The 24,382-nt window shown below is 38.4% G+C and overlaps 4 protein-coding genes across 4 annotated transcripts; 2 read left to right on the top strand and 2 right to left on the bottom strand.

Moving 5' to 3' along the window:
* Positions 1-529: 529 nt before the first annotated feature.
* On the bottom strand, positions 530-3,901 carry LOC131690681 (eukaryotic translation initiation factor eIF1). Its single transcript, XM_058976607.1, has 3 exons — positions 3,649-3,901; positions 1,912-2,069; positions 530-1,853 (listed from the first exon to the last, which is right to left on the bottom strand). The coding sequence occupies exons 1-3, from the start codon at positions 3,674-3,676 to the stop codon at positions 1,707-1,709; spliced, it is 333 nt and encodes a 110-aa protein (XP_058832590.1). The 5' UTR covers positions 3,677-3,901; the 3' UTR covers positions 530-1,706.
* Positions 3,902-10,535: 6,634 nt separating this feature from the next.
* LOC131691154 (uncharacterized) lies at positions 10,536-12,092 on the top strand. Its single transcript, XM_058977353.1, has 2 exons — positions 10,536-11,238; positions 11,294-12,092. The coding sequence occupies exons 1-2, from the start codon at positions 10,615-10,617 to the stop codon at positions 12,059-12,061; spliced, it is 1,392 nt and encodes a 463-aa protein (XP_058833336.1). The 5' UTR covers positions 10,536-10,614; the 3' UTR covers positions 12,062-12,092.
* Positions 12,093-12,219: 127 nt separating this feature from the next.
* LOC131691155 (NADH dehydrogenase [ubiquinone] iron-sulfur protein 3, mitochondrial) lies at positions 12,220-13,324 on the bottom strand. The gene is made up of 3 exons (XM_058977354.1): positions 13,167-13,324; positions 13,036-13,104; positions 12,220-12,977 (listed from the first exon to the last, which is right to left on the bottom strand). Exons 1-3 carry the CDS (start codon positions 13,207-13,209, stop codon positions 12,319-12,321), a joined length of 771 nt encoding a protein of 256 aa, XP_058833337.1. The 5' UTR covers positions 13,210-13,324; the 3' UTR covers positions 12,220-12,318.
* Positions 13,325-18,172: 4,848 nt separating this feature from the next.
* On the top strand, positions 18,173-20,565 carry LOC131691582 (zinc finger protein 85-like). Its single transcript, XM_058978095.1, has 2 exons — positions 18,173-18,555; positions 18,628-20,565. The coding sequence occupies exons 1-2, from the start codon at positions 18,311-18,313 to the stop codon at positions 20,516-20,518; spliced, it is 2,136 nt and encodes a 711-aa protein (XP_058834078.1). The 5' UTR covers positions 18,173-18,310; the 3' UTR covers positions 20,519-20,565.
* Positions 20,566-24,382: the final 3,817 nt, after the last annotated feature.

The raw sequence follows: 24,382 nt of genomic DNA on the forward strand, positions 1-24,382 counted from the left end.
CGCGATACTCCAGCGTAAAGAGGCTATTGCTAACGATACCATTCGCCTGTTTGAAGTCAGTACCGACTACGCGCAGTTTATCTGACTGAACCTTTTTAATCTCGGTTACGGCCGAATAACGTTTTGTCAGATTCCGCTCAGCAGTCATGCTGTTTAACGGTTTATTTTAGAGCTAAAAGTATACCACCCAAGGACCAGCGGATCCATCCTGGTAACCCTGGACTCGGGGGGTCTGTGAAACATTAGGGGGAAGTGGATCGGAGGTAACAACTTCTGTCTGCGAATCAAATAGGTGTTCCTCTTTCCCAAAAGATTAATCTTTGGAGGGAGATCCTTCTCTTTGATCTTGCGTGCAAACTTGGATACAATGGTGATTCACGCCACATGAAAACTTGTATGTGATGGGTATTTTTAACGTATTTTCACTTAAATGTGTATTCTAGTCAATATGTTGCTGTTCTCAGTGTGACAATAGTACCAAGGATTTCGGATTTTTTCGAAATCAAGCCGATAGTTACAAGATAAAAAATATTGTTACAGATCGTTTATATTTAAACGAATGAAAAATAATTAAAACAAACGCAACACTTCAGCTGCGCGCTATAATGATGAAAATTGGTTTCCACACGAACAACATTCAAATAAACATCGAAACAAATTGAGCACAATAACTAACATATCATTTAGGAGAGAACATTGATTTATGAAAGGTCCATAGTGAATTTCGAATTTAATACAAACCACCCTGCGGCATTGTATAAAATTGGAGGAAAGTCAGTTTAAATTGTTTCTTGCAAAAAAAAAAAATAAAAATATTGCCAGGGTTTCAGCCAATATCAGCTAATAATTTTAAGGAAATCAAAAAATTGGGACATTATTTTGGGAAGATTCAATTTAACTTTGCATGAAGAAAGACAATATTGAAAGCACTGAAAACTTTTGCGCTATCGAAACATCTATTTGTGATAAGTATACAATTGAGTGAATAGCAGCAACTATTCTATCCTACTAGATGATTATTGAATAGAACTACACAAACAATATTGGTGCATCCACAATAAAATGTGCAATTTTGTACTGTGCAACTATAGCGTATTCTAATCAGAAGTAAACACAATTTGCACTCGCGGAATATTTTGGGACCCACAAATGTTCTTACTCAGCATCGAATTGTCGCATCATAATCACATTCATTCTGTAGCAGATATCATGATTTATTTAGTTATTACACGTTCTGGGTATTCCAAGTCGTTAAAAAATTAAACGAATTTTTGGTTATGATTGATTATTTTCTCTGGAGTGAATATAAAGCGAATTTAATTTTACTAACTCATCCGAACAATTCTCATTCGCATTGTTGCGATTTCCGGTTGACCAATGAAGAATTGAGTATAGGGAACTGTATTTATTTCGCTATTAGATACACTCATGATTTATTGTTTTGTTCGTGAAAAAATTGTTACTATCTTGCAAGCTGGTTTGTTTTCGATTACTACTGCTATGGTTGCTGTCCTTGTTATGAGGTTTGTTTACTCTTTCACGAAACAACTACGGTCTCCGTTCGCGTCGTATCCTCCTGAGTCCTGTCGGTTTGCGCTGTCATCTAAGTTTACAATAAAAGGCGAGCTTGCACGCGACCACACACGCACACACATGTAGCAAATGGTGGCCGCTAGTGGCACTCTTGTTTTGCCGTTGATGTGCTCTTAGAAGCCGTGCACCTTCAGCTGGTCTGGTTTTGCTAGACCCGACTTGGTAAGCCACTGGCAAATGTTTTCACGCTGATCGCCCTGCAACTGGAGAACCTCTCCGTACTCGGGATGCTCAATCACAGTGCCATTGCACGCAAATTCCTGTAACAGAAAGAATATGAAATGAGTTTCTCCGCACAGTATGTAGCTTATCACTCACTTTTTTACATGCCCGCACAATCTTCTTCAGGTCATATTCCGCTGATAGGCCCTGGACAGTGGTTAGTGTTTTACGACCATTTCTCTGCTGGATTCTTATGTGCACGAGTCCGTCTTGTACATCATCATCTGCACCCTTTATTGCATCCGCAAATGGGTCTGTGAATGAAAATTTGAAAATAAAACTCATCAATCAGAGCTACGACTTCTATTGGAAACACTTTTAATGTATGGAGCTAGAATCGTTGCTGAGTCATACGAATCACGTGAGAAAACAATTTTGCGTCTCAGAACAACAACGATTTAGAGCAGATAAAGCTCATCTGAACATCCCATGCAATAAGCCCGCGGAAACTTCAATCATAGTGAGATGGTGGATTTGTTGTAGGCGTAATGTTTTAATTCTACCTGATTTTGTGAATTGCTTCATAAACAAGTCGAAATTATCTTCACAAAACTTTCTACATCTTGAGCTCAAAGAGATCACATATACATGTTATATTTTGTATGAATTTGAATATCTTTCCATATGGTATTTTCGATTGATTGACACCGGTGCAGTGGAGTGCACTAGTTTTGCACCATTTTTGCACTTTCTAGCAAAAGTACAGAAAACTGGGTATGTTCCATTCCATTGCTGAAAGGTGCAAAACCAGTGCAATCCACTACACCGGTGTACATCAATCGAAAATCGCAATAGTTTCTGGTTCAATACAAACACATTTCAAGAGTTACCATAGTTACCGTGCACTCTCACTAGATTGTCATTTTACTCGAAACCTGAAACGGAATTAATTCCGTACCGGACTGCTGTCAAACGGTTTGTTTTAAACCCATTTGGCGTTGCTAGCCTAAAGTTTCTTAACCTTATTCTGAAACAGGCCTCATTGTTGAAATATTATAGGCTCAATAGTCTTATTGTCGATATTGAACCGCTTCATTTCGTTTGAAAAATCAAATGTCATAAGCAGCCCTTACACGTTCAATACTTTTGTCAATACACAGTATTGACGATACTATATCAATATGTCAATCCCATGTGAAATACACATCGTCAACCCAACTTTTTTTTTCATTATGAACATAAACAGCATAAACTGACCTGTTCTTAAGGTAACATGTGATGGTTTAATAAATTAAGGTTCAAAATTGTCTTTAAGCGAACGTTTTTTTCATTCGAAGTTTAAAACTTAGTTCCTGTTTTATGAAAAAGTTTAATATTCCAGATCTACCAAATCCATTCTACCACGCTACATCTGCAGACCCCTCGGAATAACACATTGAGACGATCGAAATACGAGAAAGCGAACATAACAGGAAACGTAGTACGTCATAGTATTTTCCTACAGTTTAATCGAATATTCCATAGATCATTCAATCATCTTACCAAATTAATCGATATAAACAAATTTCAGTATTAATACGAACAGATTTGGCGATCGATTGGATGCACACATTATTATGATTGAAGTTATATCTTTCCGGAATTTCCCATTGCGACCGTTCCGGTTAAAATCAAATATGTACACATAGAAATGAAACATCTAACATTATTGCAAATAATCAAGTGAAAGCTTTGCTGACTCATATCGAAAACAAAGACGAGCTCAACCAGACAGCCGTGTCAGTCAAGTACGGGAAATTACTACCTGATTGCGGCCATCTTGGATTTCTCGCGATTCGACCAGCAGTGCTGGTTTGGTTTTAAAAGTATTGCCGAAATATGGACTGTACTTACCGAATGTATTAAGATTCTGGATGGACATACGATAAACAAAATTTACTCGGAGAAGAAAATTATTTTCTGCCTTCGATGCAGACGAACACGACACTTGCTTCCTACTTGTTTGTTAGCGTGGATCCGTTCAAGGATTTCAGTGGTTTTTCGTTTTTATTATATTGGCGATCACACAACGCGTGGCTTGTAGCTATCCTGGCTGACCGTAGTTGAATGATGCACGTTTCTCTTCTGTGATTCGTTCTTCAGGTTTCCAAAGCTATAGTTAGTAAGGAGGTGGAATGGAAGGTGAAAAAATACCTAGAAAAGGAATGTCAAAATATACACGCTTACTTCATTCTACTTATTTTGGGAAAATTATTTTGTCGGTAACATTGTTTTTTTTGCAAAGGGCCAAACTAAAGAGACGATGATAACCCGGTCAGCGTGGCAAGCAGAAAGTTAGCAAAAGTTGAGCAAAGCGAAATTGATGCTGGCAGAGTTTCTGCGAGGGTTTTGCGCGATTTGTGCGAGAATTCTGGCAACGAATTCGCTCAAATGCAACAAACCGTTTCTGACAGAATCGGTTAAACCAACCGATGCTACTCACTTTTATCCAGAATCCAGCCTGATGTACGGCCAAGATCTCTGCACGCTTCCTGCCACATCTTTGTCAGATGTTTTGCTCGATTCGTGCTAAATTCTACCAGGTAGGAATTGCCAGGATCTTTGCACAGTTTATGTCCATGTTATGCCAGGGTTTTGCTCGGTTCCTGTCAATATTTGCCTGAAAACGCGAGCGAGTTCGCCCTGGCTCAACTAACCCGACAGGATGCGCACAGAAATCTGGCGGGGCTGCCAAACCAAGACTTACAGAAATCTAGCAGAGCGGTCTCTGCCAGAAAATTTGCTCACTGGGGAGACGACATGTTCCGTTTAGATTTCGAATTCAGCTATAAGGGCATGTTCAGGAGCGTTTTATTTTATATAGAAGTTTCAAAGTAGAACTGGAACTGAATCATTCACATCCCCAGCAGAGCGTTTTGTTTTATTATTTCGAACAGCTTTTGTTTCAAAATTTAAAACTGTTATACGACGCCGTTCTTTTTATTGCTGATTTTAAAATACGTTTAGAACCGAGGGGCAGATCACTTCCCGAATAGAAATGTACAGTAAGAAAACCATGAATTTCACTGTGACAGTACAGTAATTTTACAATAATTTACAGTAAGTTTTAGTGTTATGCTACAATACAAAAACAATAAACTTTATCGTTTTTACAGTAAATTTCAATGTAAAATAGACTTTTACAGTGAAAAAGGGGGGTGGTTATGTATCTTAACATTAAAAAAATCAATTTTTTCCATGCATTTTTTTTCTCGAAAACAGTAAAACTTAATGTGAATGCACTGTATTAGTTTTTGCTCAACAGTGAAATTTGTTGTTACATGAAATTTTATTGTAAATCTACTGTGAGAACTTGGCATCGAACAATGTTTAAACAGTAATAACTATAATATTTATTGTTTTATGATTGTTTGTAGGGTAAATGCTATTGTAAAATTCTATCCGGGAATTGTGATGCATTTTTAAAAATCAGCGAAATTAAATGCATTTATTTCCATCAAAATAGAAATTCATAATGTATTTTGCGTTGCGTGCAATGTTTTTGCGTTGCGTGAAATGTTGTTTGCGTTACGTGTAAAACGTCAAAAACCCTACAGAAAAACTACCCTAATTAAAAAATTTTAATCGAACTTTAACCCATATAATCCAACGATTCCACATATTGTTTGGATTATACCCTGAACAGGTCGTTAGGCTCTTGGATCATAAGATGTTTATTAGGGTAGCCCTACATTTAACAAAACGTCGTATACAGTGGATCAGCGTAGAACGTTTGTTAAACAAACTTTTCTACGGGGCAGTGCAAAGCTGATGCAAAAATGGAAATTAAATGCATTTTTTTCAATTTGATGCAAATTTGTTATACATTCTTAGAGTGATCTGCCCCTAGTTTAGAACTGTGTTTCAAATACATGCAAAGTTTTCAGCAGACACTTAGAACCGATAGACTGAAGAAAAATAAATTTGAATGTAGTAACGCTGAAGGCATGGCGAGACATGAATTTTAAACGGAATAGAACACCCGCTAAAACTGCTGCTGGGGACAGAAAGTTCCAGTTTTAAAATTTCCAGTTTTATGTTATAGAACTGTAAGGGCATGTTCAGGAGCGTTTTATTTTGTATGGGAGTTTCAAAGTATAGAACTTGAACTGAAAGATTCACATCCCCAGCAGAGCGTTTTGTTTTATAATTTCGAACAGTTTTGTTTCAAAATTTAAAACTGTTATACGGCTCCGTTCTATTTGTTGCTGATTTTAAAACACGTTTAGAACTGTGTTTTAAATACATGCAAAGTTTTCAGCACAGACACTTAGACCCGATAGCCTGGGGAAAAATAACTTTGAATGCAGTAACACCGAAGGAATGGTGAGACATGAATTTTAAACTGAATAGAACATCCGCTAAAACTGCTGGTGGGGACAGCAAGTTCTAATTTTAAAATTTTCAATTTTATATAATAGAACTGTCAACATTATGAATCTAGAACTGAAACAATCCTGAACATGCTCTAAAAATTATGAATCTAAAACTGAAACTCTCCTGAACATGCTCTAAGCTTCTCAAGCTGAATTGAAATTCTAAACGGAACATGTCGTCTCTTTGTTATTCTAGTCACCAAATTTTCTGACAGAGACTGCCCTGCTAGATTTCTGTCAATCTTGGTTTGGCAGCCCTGTCAGATTTCTGCGCGTATCCTGTCAGGTTAGTTGATCTAGGGTGAACTCGGTTTCGCTCGCGTTTTCTGGTAAATTTTGACAGGAACCGAGCAAAACCCTGGCATAACTCGGACATAAACTGTGTAAAGATCCTGGAAATTCCTACCTGGTAGAATTTATCACGAATCGAGCAAAACATCTAACAAAGATGTGGCAGGAAGCGTACAGAGATCTTGGCCGTACATTCCTGGCTGGATTCTGGATAAAAGTGAGCAGCATCGGTTGGTTTAACCGCTTCTGTCAGAAACGTTTGTTGCATTTGAGCGAATTCTTTGCTAGAATTCACGTACAAATCGCGCAAAATGCTCGTAGAAACTCTGCCAGCATCCATTTCGCTTTGCTAAACTTTTGCTAACTTTCTGCTTGCCACGGTGACTGAGGCCGGCCAGTGGCAAGTTGCTACTTGCTGTTGTCATTTCAAAGCGACAGTTTTATTTCTTACACAAGTTTAAAACTTTACTTCTATGTCAGTTCTCAGTGGTTTAATGGTCTTTTTTAACAAGAATCGTTTACGTCAACTGCCCAGTGAGATTAAGTCATCCTACGTTAGTCCAATGCGTTGGATGTTTATTCAATGAACGCCCGACATCTTCAACATTATTGTCAAAAAAGGGCAATTAAACATATTACGAACTGAACAATTTAGACCGCCATTATGGCACGTAAAAAGCTGGATACAGTCGTCCCGGTCAAAAAAAAAATGCGGACGAACACGGTGAGGCGATTTAAACAGTTTGAAGTTTGACTCAACTCGCCTGTGATAATTGCTCCTAGGCACAAATGTAATTTGCGAATGCAATTTAAAGGCAATTTCAACACTTAGTCAAATTTTCTGGCGGCTGAAATGGACTTGGTGATTCGCTGGTTGGGCCACAGCCTTGTCCAACTAACGAATTTGATTCGCTAGTTGGACCGACTGACAAATGTCAAATACTCTCCAAAGGAGATGTTGGCAGTGTACATGCATCTGTTCACATCTCAGAATATTGTCAGATTGATTGTTAAAGTAAGTTTGACATGAGATTTTGGCATGCAGATGCTTTTTAGTTGGACAATGGTCCAACTAGCGGAGGTTCAACTAAAAAGCGGTCCAGTTAAGAAATGTCCAACCAGCGAATCACGACTGTATACTAAAATTTAAGTTGAATTTACCTAATTTTGAGTATACCCCAAACAACTCAAAAGTACATTCACGGAAGACCTCGACTAAGTCGAATCTCTCGTTTTGTTTTTGACAATACAAGTGCGAAAATGACGCACAACTCAAAAGTAAGCTAAAAGAACTTATTCTTTGGGTTGTTTTATTTTTGCGTATTAACTTATCCAGCTGCGTTGGAATTTTGCAGTTTTGACGTTTGAATGGGAGGAAAACAAATCGTATACACGGAGAATTGGGAGGACAATAAACCGCTTCGGAGCTTAAGGGGAGGGCGGTAGCATAAAATGCGAGATCTCAGTGTGCGTATTTTAAACGTCAGATATCTCAATAGGAGTATAATCAACGACACGACCTGAAACTCGATGTAATATTTCAGAGAAAAATTGCCCGAGTTATTTAACGCCAGTTACCGGCACATTGAGGAACCCCTCGATGCAGACAAAAAAATAATTTCTCCAGCAGCACTTCTGTATTTATTTGATTTTCAGTTACTATGTACACGCCACCGGAAAACTACCTAAAATTCAGTACTTTTGACTCAATCTCGTGGTATCGTGCAGGAAAGTAAAATTAGGTAAACCGTGTTAAAGGTACACTGATAAAATCAAGTACCCATTAATGCGTAGAAAACTACTCATTTTCAATAAAAGTGGAATAACCCATTAAATGGGTAAAGCGTTTGTACCCATAAATGAGTACAGACCTTGTACGTCAACCTGGGTATGTTTCACCCATTATTTTTCGCAGAACTGTTACAACAAAATGCGTAAAAAATACCTGTTCATGAAATTCGCGCCAGAATGAAAAATATTGTCAATATAATTTTTTCTGAGGGATCATCCATAAATGACGTAGCATTATATGGGGGAGGGGGGAGTATTGTATTTTGTGATGATGTGTGACGACAGGGGGGTAGGGGGTCATAAAATAGCATCTTTTTTTTAAATTTTTCGGGGATAAGGTGGGGGGAGAATTACCAATTACCGTCAAGCTACGTAATTACCATAGGGGGTATTTAGAGGTTTGTGACGAAATGCTACGATGGGGGAGGGGGGTGTTAAAAATCACTCAAAAATGCTACGTCATTTATGGATCGTGCCTGAATTAAAAAAAAAACATAAAGTAACATTCATTTCACATTATTGTTTCTTTATAAAAGTATAGGAATCTAGATAGAAATCCTATTCTAATAATACTTCCCAAGTAACCAATAAGCATGCTGAATGCGTCTTAACGGCTACTTGATAAGCACTTAAGTCGTTTTAAATGCTATTTAAAAGTCGCTTTTGGCAAAATATACGGCTACATTACTGCTGTGCTATGAAAATGCTTTTTTACTACTGTTGTGCACTCAGAATGCTGCTTACTGGCAAGAAGTTTTTAAACAGTTTTTCAAATGCTGATTAACAACAGTTATGCATAACGAATGCCAGCATACTGCAAGAAGCATCCGGAATGCCAATTTTACGCTACTTTACTGCATACACTAATGCTTGTTGGTTACCTGGGTTAACAAAATAAAACCGCCAACTGGTTATATTTTTGATGGCTGGATCTTTTGGCTGCTCTAAAAATGCCGAACTGGCGCATATTTTCAACATCCTCAGTAGTCTAAACAGACGTTGTTTTCGGAGCATTGCCAAAATGTTCCGTTTCCGCCACGGACTCCGATGCAGGGCGATAATTTGCAGGTTCCACTACGATCCTTAGTTTGCAGGTTAACTCGCTTGAAATAATGCTTAAGGATTTTTCACCCATTATCAAGATCAATATACCCATTGACATTACCTCATCGAGTAGTTGTGAAATGGATAAAAAGTACTCATTGTTAGAAACAAAAAATACCCAGCTCGAATAACTTCCGAAAATGGGCAATTTGAATACATAAAATGGGTAAAGTTTTTTTACCGAGTAGTTTCCATTTAACTACGGCAAAAATAATAACTCAACCTTGAGTTTAATTTACTAAAATTTAAGTTCAATTTACCTAATTTTGAGTATACCCCTAACAACATAAAAGTACCTTACTGCACGGAAGACCTCGACTGAGTCGAATCTCTCGTTTTGTTTTTGACAGCACTAATAAGTGCGAAAGCGACGCACACCTCAAAAGTACCTAAATTTAAGTTAAAAGAACTTATTCTGTAGGTTATTTTACGGTTGCGTGTAGCAACCTGATAGCAACCATCTGATGTTTACAATTTGCAGAAAAATGCTATCCTATATACATTTTATCGTAGCATATTTTTTTGATATAACTGGTTTACTTCAACTTTATTTAGACCTTTAGTTTATATTCAAATAAGATTTACGAGTATGTTTAGAAATATATATATATATATATATATATATATATATATATATATATATATATATATATATATATATATATATATATATATATATATATATATATATATATATATATATATATATATATATATATATATATATATATATGCATATATATATATATATATATATATATATATATATATATATATATATATATATATATATATATATATATATATATATATATATATATATATATATATATATATATATATATATTGCTTGTGGCACTAAAAACTGGATTCTAACCGCACAGCGCACTTACCATTCTTCTTATAAATTCTTGTCATAGACTGGTTAGTTCGACTGGTCTGTCTATGAAAGTACCAACTCTATCACTTGAAATACATGTGTTTTGACAGCTCGCAGTTTTGAAATCACTCGCAGTGCGGAGTCCAGGTTGGTGGGAAGTGCGCAATGTATGCACTATGATAGAACAGAATCAAATCAGCAACCTGTTGCTTCCAGCGCTATCTGTGAGCGGTTTCAACGTAGAATCGCCAATCGATAAATCGAAATTTTTCAGTACTGTCAAATAGAAATGTTTTTGTTTATGTTTATTCAATGACAGCGAAACAAACAGATTTTTGTGTTGTGTTGTAGTTTGCAACAGCTTTTGGCGTATTTAAAATGAATCGCACGGATGTTTCCTGCGTAAAGTGGGAGGACTTCAATGATCACATGTTCTCCACCTTCCTGGACGTGTATTTAAATGCCCTGTATACGGATGTGAATCTGGTGCTAGCAGATGGAGGTCAGCTCACGGCCAGCAGAATGGTATTGTCGATGGCTTCTAAGTTTTTCGAGGATATATTCAGTACCGCCTTCACTGCGATGCCTTTCTGCGGAGGCGATGGATTGCAGGATGTTAACATCATGATTCCGGATGTAAACTGCGGAATCATGAAAAATGTGTTGAACTTTATCTACACCGGAGAAGTGCAAATGAATGCGAGAGAAATGTCGGACTTCTTCGAAGCATGCAAGTTGTTTCAACTGAAGGGACTAGACTATCAGAATGGCAATATCACTGGTGTTAAAATTAGTGGGTCCAACATTATAACTCCGGTACAGTTTGAATACGATGATCTGCATGATACGTACGTGGAAGGTTCGTCCGATGGCGCGGGAGAATCTGAAGTGAGTATCATCGACGCTGGGACAAGTTTGGATGTAGTCGAGGATACAACATTTCAGCAGATTGATGAGGCGAAAAATGACCTGGGAACTGAACAAATTAATCAGTATTACGAGGTAATGACAATGAATTTCTTTTTCTTACTTGATTCTCATTCAGCATTGCATACAGGTTGAAATTGATTTGCCAGAATTGGATACAAAATCTTTACCACAAACAATGATCGAAACAAAAGAAGAACCGAAGACAGATCATATTCAGACGATTCCTTCCGATGTTGATATCAGCATGAATGAAAGTGGCGAATCGTCCGGTCAATCGAAAAAGCGAGCTAAAAACATTGAATATGGAGCTCGCTTGGACGAAGCGATAAACACAATTATCCAGGGAGGTGCCAGTTTCCGAACAGCTTCAATTCAGTACGGTATTCCAAAAACCGTTCTCTGGCGAAAAGCAGTAAAAGCACCAAATTATAAAGCTGAACGTCTTGAATTGCCTTCACCGCGAAAGGAAGCCATTGAAGCATTAAAATCAGGCGAAAAACTCCTGAATATCAGCAAACGCTTCGATATCCCACTGTCCACATTGCATCGTGACAAACTAAAACTATACAGTGAAGGGACGCTTCCGGAGAATGTTTCGTTGAAGCAACGGGACAAGGGTTTAGATTTCAAGCAACGTGTCTTGGAAGCGGCCCAGCAATGTTTGTCTGGTTACATGTCCCAATCGGAAGCTTCCAAACTCTACAAACTACCGAAGACTACAATCTGGAGGCGTATCAAAGCCCTGCGGAGAGAAGTTGGTTCGAAAGATGGTGCCACGGGGGAAGCAGGTTCAACGGAAATCGATATGAAATCCGAACTTATAGAAACACTAGAGGACAATGACGAAGACGCGGAGGAGGAACATCTCGATTCGGAATACGTGGTTTTAGTCTGATAGTAGCAGGGAAATCTACTATTTTACACAATTTATGTATACTTCGTAACAGAGTGAAAGAAAGCCATATCAATTTTTAGAGACGGAAGTTTTCACTTCGTATCAGTTTTATTATTGGATTTCGTCTAGCGCAACGGAGTTTTTCATATTAAAGAAAATTTAAAGGTCATCAAAGATAAACAATAGTTTGTCTTTTGATTATTATTTTTTCAACCTGTATCTACAAGTCGCTCGCCCGTCGAGCTATAGCAAAATGTTTACTTCTTCTCCTCTGGTTTAGTCTGCACCTCCTCGGTGGCCGGGTTTGCATTACGGAAGTTCGGGAACTGTTCCCACGGCGCCGAAAGATCAAACTTGCGAAACTCCTGGGCCAGCTCGAGCGGTTCACAAACGACACGTTTCTTCTCGTCGTCGTAACGCAGTTCTACGTATCCTGTCAGTGGAAAATCGCGACGCTGCGGGTGACCCTCGAAACCGTAATCGGTGAGAATGCGACGCAGATCCGGATGGTTGGCAAAGAACACCCCATACATATCCCAGATCTCGCGTTCGTACCAATTGGCCGCTTTGAACACTTCGTTGCAGGAATCGATCGGTGTCAATTCGTCCGTATAGGTTTTGACGCGGATGCGTGAGTTGTAGCGCAACGACAGAATGTTGTAAATGACCTCGAAGCGGTATTGACGGCTTGGAACATCCATTCCGGCGATATCAACTAGATTGGCAAACTGTGCCTGATGGTGGTCCTTGAGGAACTGAAGCACCGGGACAACTCCTTCTGGAGCAATCAGCACCTCCAGCTCATCACCGGCCGTCAGTTGAACCTTCTGAACATACTTTGGGAGACACTCGGCCACGTATTTTCCAAAGTCGGATAAATCGGCACGGGCAACCATGTCCGGCTTACGAACCGTTGCTAAAATTCAATTAAATGTATTTACGTATTGGCACACTAAAGGAGTGTTCATACGTACGTCTTGATTCAGGAGCTGCTTCCGATTTGTATCGTATAATTGCTGGAACAGTAGCAGGACGGGTCAAGCCTGGCGAAGAGCGGAAAATTTAAGAAAAAAGTTAATCTTTACTCAGCATTGAAAGTAGTTACCATGCCGTGCGACAACGGAAAGAGATCGCAATAAAGATGCCATCCCTTGGACGATATCCGAATTATTTGCACAAAAATACGAATATTTTTCCCGAACTCGTACTTTTATGTAATTCACTGCTAAACTAAATCTGTCAGAATTTGCTTCTCCAAAGACGATCCCTGCGGGAAATATGACAACGACAAACGAACATTGTTGCCAGATGAAGTCTCGCATCTTTTATAACAAAAGAGATTATAACTACTAGAGGTCGCATGTCGCTGTTAACGCTGATTTATTGCTTGTGGCACTAAAAACTGGATTCTAACCGCAATGCGGATTGTACGTCGATTCCCGGTTTACCATTTCCCGGAAAACCATTTTCCGGAATGTCATTTCCCAGAAAACCATTTCCCGGAATGTACCATTTCCCGGAAAACCATTTCCCGGAATGTACCATCTCCCAGAATATCATTTCCCGGAATGTACCATTTCCCGGAATACTATTTCCCGGAATGTACCATTTCCCGGAATACCATTACCCGGAATGTACTTTTTCTCGGTAATTATTTATACTATTGAAATCTAAAGTAAACATGTAATTTGAACTTTAAGAACAAATCCAGAGCTATGTTGACTTACATATATGGTATTCTATAGCATTCAAAATCTTATCATTTTATAGAAGGCAATATCATGAACAATCCACTAGAGATTTTGAGCCGAGTTTATAGAAACAGTCAACAGTTTTTTCGGCATTTAATTAGCAAGGGACTGGAAGGTGAAGTATATTTTTCAATATTTAGAGCCATAGTACTCAAGGGAGAGCAAGGTGTTGAAAGGAGAAAGTTTAGAAAAGCGTGGAAGAATCATATATGCAAGCTTAGAGCTCACCGGCGACTTAACCTTTTGTCTGCTACCGTAGGGGTCAGGGTCTTTTGGCATTAGAAATGCGAATCACCTGAGTCTACGGCATGTCCGAACAAGCGTAAAGTAACTTGTTACTTCATGCTGTCGGAACCGACTGAACAGCCCAACGAATCATGTGTTTGTTACCTTCCAAGATGTTTGTGGACCTGCATACACGTGGCCTGGTTACATATAGAGAATTCTGGTTTCTAAAAACTTTAATTATCACGAGCGTTTACAATTAACCACTTTTTTCGTGAATGGTCTTCCAGAGGAATGGGTTAAATTTATCGTCGAAATCAAAAGATTTCATTTTCGCCGTTACAGAAGAGTAATCTTGGATTTGTTAAATTATTTTAACAAGGAATCCGTGAAAAAGAAATATTTTTCCTTTTGTATGAGTCATTCCATTTACGTATATTTAGATGGAACACCGAGAGAGCTACCAACTTTTAAACTAAACTAACCTATTCTCCTCTATTCTTTATTTCACATTATTCCGCGACAAATAAAATTTACAATCAAGATATGATAAGCTTTATAGATATTGATTGAAAGTGCTGGAATAAAACATGATGACATTCTTCTGCATTCCAAGTTTTTGTTTGGTTCGCTTGACACCTTATCTTTGCTCTCTGATCATATTAATAAAAAAACAAGCTCTCATAAACCAATAAAGTACCAGAAAACCGACTATGCTTAAAAAAGGCAAAGTCTCAAAGAAGATTGTTATGAATTATTAATTTCCAAAAAAAGTATTCAAATTTTAAAGAAGACAAATTCAAAAATATTTTTCATGATTTGCTCATCTCCAAAAGAAGGCGAATAAGCTCATAGAATAACAATTATAATTCAAAAAGTTATAACCCCACAGAAAATCCTCCCGATTTTCCCACCGACTAAATCGGTTTGCGTCGGCACAATCGGCCGACTATGCCACCAATTAATCGGTCGATTGTTGCTCCGACTCTTATGGGGGTTTAACATGGACGTCAGCCGACGCGACAACCCATTAAATATGACAGACGAAATCTGTTGAAATCGCTCTATTTCAACCAATTAAATCGATCGATTAGTTGATAGTTTAAAACTGGAACCAGATTCACACAGATTAAATCTGGCGATTAATACGGTGACGAAAATTGTCCACCGACGAAACCCAACTTGGTCGTTTAAATAATCTGTCGACCTCGAAGCACCCGTTTTCGTCGGTCGACTGTGAAATTTATGAACTGTCAAATTTTCTAAGGGGAAGGTATGTTAGGACCACTAGTACTTAAATCCAATAAAACACCAAGAATATTTTGAAAGAGTACTTAAAAGAATGTGAAACTACATAGAAATAGAAAGTACATATAAATCAAAAACATGCCAAAAATAACGACAAGGAAGCATGCATGCATAAGAAAGAAAAACCGGATTTTTTAGATGCTCCATAAAAATCCCAAAATAAATATATCTGAAGCATTGTTGATATGTTATTCTAACTTACATTTAAAATCAATAAAATTCCAAACTACTTTTTATGTTCTAAAATAGAGAGAATTTCGTAGTTTGTTTGACAATTGCTGCGTAGCAAGTGTAATCAAAATGAGTGGTGGCAAGGTACGTGGTTTAATTTATTTTCCGGGAAATGGTATTCCGGGAAATGGTTTTCCGGGAAATGGAACATTCTGGGAAATGGTTTTTCCGGGAAATGGTACATTCCGAGAAATGGTTTTCTGGGAAATGGTACATTCCGGGAAATGGTTTTCCGGGAAATAGTACATTCTGGGATATGGTTTTCCGGAATATGGTATACCGGGAAATGGTATTCCGCGAAATGACGTACAACCGCAATGCGTACTTACTATTTTTCTATTAAATTCTTATCATAGACTGGTTAGCTCGACTGGTCTGTCTATGAAAGTACGATCTTTATCACTTGAAGTACATGTGTTTTGACAGCTCGCAGTTTTCAGTAGCAGTTTGATCACTCGCACTTTGAAAGTGCGGAGTCCAGGTTGGTGGGAAGTGCGCAATATCATCTCGCTCTTACATATGCTAGGCCCATTAGTTTGACACATATTGCCCCCGAGGTGTATACAGGTGTACACATTTTTTTCTATGTGTGCATCAGCTGTCACTTTTTTCGGGCAAACAAGAAGAAATGAAAAAGAAAACAGAAGCACGTGGTCCCATACTTCATTCTGATTGGTTAGTGATGTAAACATTAGCTCTTTTGCGATCCCGGACGCCATACTTATTTTTACCACGTGCTTACAAGCATCGTTTCGATTGGTCGGTTTGTTGATTATGTGCTTCGCGGTCCTGGGCCGCCATTATTAATTTCACTAGCAACAAACCAACACACTCAAACATGACGAATGTGAACACCTATACTATAATGCATCTCGTATTGCCCCGGATGAGATACAATATGCTAGAGCGAGACCCCATGTTTCAGTCCGTGAATGCAAGGAGACAGCAGCGCTTTGCTCCCTCTAGTAGTTATAATCTCTTTTTTTATAACCCTCTGATGCTGAAATTTCTGTTTTGCCCAAAAAAGACTATAAAAAGGATAGAATTTTACAATAGCATTTACCCCTAGGGGCAGATCACTTGTGACGCATTTTTAAAAATCAGCGAAATTAAATGCATTTATTTCCATCAAAATAGAAATTCATAACAAATACAAATCATATTTGTATTTGTTCATAATGTATTTTGCGTTGCGTGTAATGTTGTTTGCGTTGCGTGTATTGTTGTTTGCGTTGCGTGTAAGACGTCAAAATCCCCACGGTAAAAAAACTTTACCCATTTTATGTATTCAAATTGCCCATTTTCGGAAGTTATTCAAGCTGTCAAAAAATGGGTATTTTTTTGTTTCTAACAATGAGTACTTTTTATTAGAAAAACTCTAGAAAGAGAACTGCGGAGAACTGCATTTTGGATCGATTGGATTCGCGTTTAGCTGTCAAAAAACGAATCCAATCGAACATTGCCTATCCAACGAGTTTAACACGAGTGTCTGTCGATGCAACACCAGACGAAATAGGCCGACGAAATTTGTCGAAATCGGTTGATGGAAACCGGTTAGATAGATAGATCGGTCGACAGTTTAAAATTGTTCTAACCGGTGCACCTTATATCCTCTGGAAATTTCTCAAAATAAGCACGAGACAGGCTTTCGTAGATTAGATTTCTATTTTATTTCTTTTATTATATCAAAGACTTACGCTTGGAACCTAACATAACTTGTCGATGACTCCAATTCCGTACCTTCCGTTTGTTCTTAAATTGCAGTGGATTTATATTCTTTGATGTCTTTGTTCAGTTTTTTAATCGCACTGGCTACGGTCAGATTACATCAATAAATTTGCAACTGCATATTATAAATGAAAAAAATCAAATAACAGAAACATTAATCAGACTTACCCAAATCTAAAATCACTTGTTTCACTATTTCTGCCAATATAATGTATTGCCAATTTCACTTCCAATTTACAAGGAATAATATAATAAATAAAAATTAAGTTTGGAACTTAAAATTTCCAACTGTTGCATTTGTCAACAATACGAGAACCGATTTCGTCTGCTGAACAATATAATTAAATCTTGTTTCAAGGCAACACAATTTTTTCAACCGAGTTTCCGTAGATTAGGTCGGGTGCCAGATTTAAACGGATAAAATCTATTGATTAATATAATGACGAAAATCTTCTCCCGACGTAATACAATTTAGTCGGTAAATTAGTAGGTCGATCTTGAGGGCACCCGATTTCGTCGGTCGTGTGCACAATTTCGCAAATGTCAAATTTTTTATGGGGTACTTTTGAGCTGTGCGTCGCACTTATTAGTGTTGTCAAAAACAAAACGAGAGATTCGACTCAGTCGAGGTCTTCCATGCAGTAAGGTACTTTTTAGTTGTTTGGGGTTAATCAAAATTAGGTAAATTCAACTTAAATTTAAGTACATTAAACTGAAGGTTGAGTTATTATTTTTGCCGTAGTTAAATGGAAACTACCTTCAACGTGGTTTACCTAATTTTACCTTCCTGCACGATACCAAGAGATTGAGTCGAAAGTACTGAATTTTAGGTAGTTTTTCAGTGGCGTGTAGATAGATACATAAGCCGGCATCACTGCCCTGAAAAGGGAAAAGGCCGACGGTTTGACAGCAAAGCAACAACGAGAAAAATAATGAACATCGCTTTTTTTCCTGTAAAATAATTTCACATCGTTCAATGAAAAGGGTATTAACTATAATTTAAGCAATGCTGTGTATTGTACCCCGTTGTAATGCATCGGACCAGGAGTATTTGGTCGAATTTCCTCGCAACCCAAAGTTGGTAGAACGATGGAGGACAGCGATTCAACTTGGCACAGGCCTAAGTCTTCCGCCGAAGGATGAAACCGATGATAGTCAACAGCAACCGCATCAGCTTTGCTTGGCCCATTTCTCTGGTACTGATCATCCGGGAATGATCGATTACCAGGAGCCCAGTTGTTTTAAAAACGCGTAAGTTGGGCTTGGGTAGCATACAGTTTAATTAGTTAAAAGCACAGTTGATAAATATGGATTCGTTTCTAGTGATGGTGATCTAGTGGAAGTTTCCAGCTGCCGGTTATGTCTGCGATTTGAGTTTCGTTCGCGAATGTACTCAAAATTGGGCAAAATGGAGCACGTTTCCTTGAGCAGTACTATTCGTGCGGTGATGAAAGTTTCTTTAGCACCGGATGATTTTCTTACGGAAATTTGTGACCGTTGTTTGATAAAAATAGACGTACTAAAATCGTGGGCTAAGGAAACCCTTCTGCAGGAGACAAATTATCGTGAATTGATGAATCTGGCGAGAAGCGAAACGCAAACCGATGTGTCGATTAAGGTAGAGACTGTTTTACTGGAGGCGAAAGAAGAACCTAATGAGGAAGCCCCAGTGGTGGTTATTGAGCCGGCTACATCCAAATGTGCCCTAAAAGTAGATGCAGAGCAGAAATCAGATAAACCTGAAAACGAAGCCGACGAACCTATTGTTGTTCCGGCAGATTCATCTTCGGATGAAGATGATCAACCCTTGGCAAAGTTGGCAAAAAAACGTACCGTGTCGGCGACACGAAAAAGAAAACAGTCATTTCCAGTGGAGCGTAAAAAGCGAAGCCGAAAACAAAATCTTAAATTGGAAGTGAGTAAAAAAATCAAAACCAAAAGGGAGCGCAAACGGGTTTCCCCCAAGCCAGTACGGCAAGATTATTTAAGAAATATCTTGGCCAAGAAATGTTACATATGTGATATATCACTGGAGGATACGGATGAGCTGATAGCGCATCTGACATCGGCACATGCGGGAAAAATTGATTACAAATGCGAAGACTGTAACAAGACGTTTGGGAAAGTAACAATTTACAACCGTCATCTAAGCTGTCACGATATCACAATTCGGCCAAGAAAATGTCAGTTTTGTTCGCTCTGTTTCAGTGCCAAGGAAAGCTTGAAAATACACGAAAACAGGGAACATGGAACTAATCACACCCTGCCGAAACGTTACAATCGACGAAACAAAATTTTCCAGTGTGAATCTTGTGGGAAAATTTTCCTCACGGATGCACTGCTTAAGCAGCACGACCTATTCGTGCATAAGAAGGTACCGGCTGCAAGTTGTAAGCTGTGTGGGAAGACATTCGTCACAAAAGCAAATCTTGAAAAGCATTATATTGTGCACTCGAAGGAACGACCCTACAAATGCGATAAGTGCGAAGCCACTTTCAAGACCTCCACGGCACTTACAAAGCATTCTCTTTTGCATGAGAATGTTCTTCCGTACGAGTGTCGCCATTGCGAGGAACGTTTTTTAACCCAGGCACTTTACGCAAAACACCGACAGCTGAATCATAAGAATCAACCAAAAGTGCCCAGATCTATCCCATGTGGCATTTGCCAGGAAATTTACAGTCGATCGGCTGATCTGAAAAATCACATATCTGACAGTCATCCGAATGAAACATACCCGTATTTCACCTGTTCGCAGTGTCCGCAACGATTTCTCGAACGAGAACAGCTGGAATTGCATGAAAACATCCACACCGATCGGTTCGTGTGTGACATCTGCGACAAGCATCACTGTTCCGTTGCTCAGCTCAAGGATCACATGGAGACACACAATCCGACGCAACCGTGGCAGTGCACCATTTGCCTGAGACGGTTCAGTTTACAGTCCAACTTCTCCCGCCACCGGCTGATCCACGAGGACGAGAAACGCTTCAAGTGTGATTTCTGCGACAAAGGTTTCTCCCAGAAGGGCCAACTGATGAATCACCGACGTACACATACCGGCGAGCGCCCCTTCACGTGTCCCGCCTGTGGTAAAAGCTTCGGCGATCGGCCAACGTTCTACAAGCACCGGAAGCGCTGCATGGAGAAGGACTCACCGGGGGAAAAGCGCCAGAGAAAGGCAAATGCGGATGATGATGGGTACGAGTTTTGAGAGCAGTAATTCATTATAATAAAAAATGTTTGAGATGTATATATTAATATGGTGACCCTTTATCCAATTCGAAATGTATCGCATGTTAGCACAGGCTAACAGACATAACACTGAGTAAATTTTCAAAAATATCGAATTGCCAATTTTGCCAGAACACTAGCTTCACCTTTTATGCACAGTCAAAAGCACGTATTCGCTACAGTCGTCATTCGCTGGTTGGACACTTTTTAACTGGATCGCTTTTTAGTTGGACCTCCGCTAGTTGGACCATTGTCCAACTAAAAAGCGTCTGAACGTCAAAATCTCGTGTCAAATTAACTTTGACAATCAATTTGACAATATTTAGAGATGTGAACAGATGCATTTACACTGACAACATCTCCTTTGGAGAGTTTTTGACATTTGTCAGTCGGTCCAACTAGCGAATCAAATTCGTTAGTTGGACAAGGCTGTGACCTAAGAGAAGAGAAGACAATCGCGTAGCTAATTTGATCCAGTCCTAACCTCAATATTGAACCAGCTTCTGATTGGTCATTTTGCCAGTCATGAGCGTTCATTATATTTACAATTAGGCAATCCATGAGACGTTTCTGATCAGCTGATTATTTCTTCTTTACTTATTCTGACGTTACTCCGAGGGGTGCGACGTCCGACAATATCGTTGATTCGATCCAACATCAAACGAATCGGACTAACAAAGTTGTTTGTCGGACGAGTTTTTCTGTGCGCAGGAATATACTTGTTGACAGAACCCACCGCTGAATTGTCAAACAAACGTCTAATGGATTGCCTAATCGGGACGGAAAACAGTGCTGCTGAATCTATTCTGGCTATTTTTCATACACATCAACATTTCGTGCAAATTGAATAAAAGACCTGAATGACGATATAGTTACGTGTATTGTTAAGAGAGACATGAATAAATATTTAATTTAATTTTTAAATGCAGCTAGCATTGTAAATTCTTGGTAGAGGTGCGATCTTTTAGGTACAATTATTTTCGGTAATTGTAAGAAGCATTCAAAGGGAATCTGGCAACGATTAACGCTTGTTGTCTTCAGATTTCCGGCAGGGCCAAGTCGAGAAAATTAAGAAGAACAAGAAGCCTGTTGTCGTCTCTTCTCTTAGGCTGTGACCCAACTAGCGAATCACGACTGTAGTGCACTGAAAAAAATCCAAACGTTAATTCTATTTGCTTCAAACCGCTTAAAATTCATATGAAGAAGAAATGCTATTGTTATCACGCTCACACATACCTTCTATGTGTCAACTGTATAAACTATGTATGCACACACATAAGTTATATGTGCATATTGTTATAAAATGGGGTTTTATGTGCCTAATAGTTATGGAATGTGAATGTAAGACTAATATTTCTTGTAAATACACACATTAGGTTTATGTGTTAGCAAATAGTGTCTATATGCCTCCGTCAATTGCAAAAATCTATGTGTAAAATCAATAAGCATAACGTTTACTTTTTTTTGAGTGTGGGTTATTCCTCAGACTTGGGACCAGTAGTTAACTAGTGGTGTATCCCCCGCATACTAGCGCATGTCAATGGCACCATTATAGGAAATTCGATAATAGCCTCAACTAAAAATATATTTAAATTGGTCGGTAAAGCGGGCTAAACATTATTTTTGAGTGTTGTGTCTGCTAGTCTGTGCTAGGACGGAACTCACTGATAAAAAAACCAAACTCAAATGCAGCCATCTCGTTTAAAATGAGGCAGCTACTAAGCTCTTGTCGACTAATTTCACGAACACTAATGCAGTTTCTTGGTTCAAAACAATCCCGTTGGTTTTTGTCATTAATTTTCACAGTATGCTTACTGGCCCTTTTCAAAAAACTGAATAATGAATAATGTAACATCTATTCGCGAGTCCCGTCCCAGAGTCTGTGGTGTTAATGTATGTCTAGAGAAAATTTTCAATAGGACGTAAGAAACATTGAGAGCCTCTCTTTGTTTACTTTCTGTTTCTCTTTCGTTTATTACGACGTCATTACAACACTTTGCACTAATTTTCCAGTACATATAGAAAGCCGACGGTTTTTACTATAATATTATGCAAAGAGTAGAGTAGTAAATGTTGAAATGACCGAGTAATGAACAGAAGAGAAAGACCCCAAAGAGAATCTCTCATTGTTACTTACGTTCTATTGAAAATTTTCTTGTGTATTTTATTTATTATTTCAAAATAAATGTGTTATTGCAATACATATTTTTGAACTGTATAGTGTTTGAAAATTCGGCAAAAATAGTGTAAATATAGTATAATGAATCGACATATGACTGAGTTACAAACATCTGTCTTTCACAAAAACCTGTTCTTTCTGTAACATAAATATAACAGGCAAGTTCTTAAAAATACAACTGTAAATTCAAAGTTCACTGGAGGACAATCCGCCCCAACACAGTGTTACCAGATTAAACGAACCTTCACTGTACTGTTTGACAGCAACCAGTGTGGACAGATTGCATTTTTTGAACGACTTTAATATCGGTTGATCATTATAGCTCTTCAATGAAACGTTTGTTAGACAATTCACACGTGGGTCTTTCCTGTTGTGAGCAGAAAACCACGTATAATGAACTTTTTTCTTTGTCTTATTCGAGTTGAGTTGAATTGATCTGTCTTTGATCTATAACTAGCTATTCAGCTTTTTGTTGGTGGCTGCGTCCCCAAATGCGCACCCCACTTTGACAAATCATCCGTCCAATGTCAATTTTGACAAATCATCAGTCTTGACAAATTTGACAAACCGTGCTTTAGATTCAATTTTTTGATCGCGGTAGGCGTTCACTTCTGCTCTCAACTAAAATTGAACGTCAAATAAATATATTGTTTTTCAGTTGAAAAACTAAACTGATTTCGGTACGGATCCGCACAGTCAACTGTAGTCCCATTCAACAGTGGCACTCGACTCGAAATGTGGATACAGAACATCTGCTATTCAAAACTATTAGCTACTCGCTATCGGCATACAAAAATCGGTCGAATAATAAGGCAATTAATCAGTCTTATAATGTAATTGGGCGATTGTTATACTGAGGAAAACCAATAAGCGATACTCAATTTAGTCGAAACTAATAAGTCAGGAAAATTGCAACCGATTTTTCGGTAAACGCAGCTGCAGCTAACAATTGTCAATTCTTGGTGCTAAATTTTGCTACAAATTTGTATCCAAAATCAGATGCGAACAAACATTGTTTAGGTCTAGTTTTAGGTACTGCATCGTAAAAGATGCTTTTCCGGGTGGTTTAAAAGCAAGTTTCATGTGCTATTATTAGTCAATTCATGTGTGATGAATTTAGGTAAGAGCAGAGGTTCTAATCGCATAATTCTCTCGACACTTTCTAAAAGCTGAGAATCTGCTTGTAAATAAAGCAGGATATATGATAGCCATGAAACTCAAGGCTGATGAGACCGCTTGTCAAAATTGACACTTCTGACGAGTTGTCAAAGTTGACACTGTACAGACGACTTGTCAAAATAGAGTGCGCATTTAAAAACGCAGCCACCAGCAAAAAGCTGAATTCAGAATCGTCTCATGCAATACAATATATACAGTTTAATTCAGTTTTAAAAACAGCACTACAAACCGCGGTACCGACATGTCGAAGAAATTGAAAAAAGAACGCAGGTGTAGGTTTCGTCACTGAGACAAAAAACGGTAATTTTCGACAGCAATAAGAAAACTTGTAAATGAGTAACCAAATTCAAAATCGGTAGTTTCTGGCCACCCTGGCAGCTACCCGCTAATTTCGCAGTAGTGTGAGTGTAACTGTCCCCTTTTCGCCCGATGATACCGTGGCGAAAAAGGAAAATTTTCAATTCGCCGTCGTCGTCGAGTCGCGGT

This window comes from Topomyia yanbarensis, chromosome 3 (genome assembly GCF_030247195.1).
Source record: "Topomyia yanbarensis strain Yona2022 chromosome 3, ASM3024719v1, whole genome shotgun sequence".
In the NCBI taxonomy this organism is placed as follows: domain Eukaryota; kingdom Metazoa; phylum Arthropoda; class Insecta; order Diptera; family Culicidae; genus Topomyia; species Topomyia yanbarensis.

Excerpts from the sequence above, each read along its gene's own strand:
- LOC131690681 (XM_058976607.1), bottom strand. The coding sequence starts at position 3,676 with ATGTCCATCCAGAATCTTAATACATTCG. Across the intron at positions 2,070-3,648 it reads CCAGAATCTTAATACATTCG|ACCCATTTGCGGATGCAATA; the intron begins GTAAGTACAGTC and ends TTTCATTCACAG. Across the intron at positions 1,854-1,911 it reads TTGTGCGGGCATGTAAAAAA|GAATTTGCGTGCAATGGCAC; the intron begins GTGAGTGATAAG and ends TTTCTGTTACAG.
- LOC131691154 (XM_058977353.1), top strand. The coding sequence starts at position 10,615 with ATGAATCGCACGGATGTTTCCTGCGTAAAGTGGGAGGACTTCAATGAT. Across the intron at positions 11,239-11,293 it reads AAATTAATCAGTATTACGAG|GTTGAAATTGATTTGCCAGA; the intron begins GTAATGACAATG and ends CATTGCATACAG.
- LOC131691155 (XM_058977354.1), bottom strand. The coding sequence starts at position 13,209 with ATGGCATCTTTATTGCGATCTCTTTCCGTTGTCGCACGGCATG. Across the intron at positions 13,105-13,166 it reads TTCCGTTGTCGCACGGCATG|GCTTGACCCGTCCTGCTACT; the intron begins GTAACTACTTTC and ends GCTCTTCGCCAG. Across the intron at positions 12,978-13,035 it reads AGCAGCTCCTGAATCAAGAC|CAACGGTTCGTAAGCCGGAC; the intron begins GTACGTATGAAC and ends ATTGAATTTTAG.
- LOC131691582 (XM_058978095.1), top strand. The coding sequence starts at position 18,311 with ATGCTGTGTATTGTACCCCGTTGTAATGCATCGGACCAGGAGTATTTG. Across the intron at positions 18,556-18,627 it reads CCCAGTTGTTTTAAAAACGC|TGATGGTGATCTAGTGGAAG; the intron begins GTAAGTTGGGCT and ends ATTCGTTTCTAG.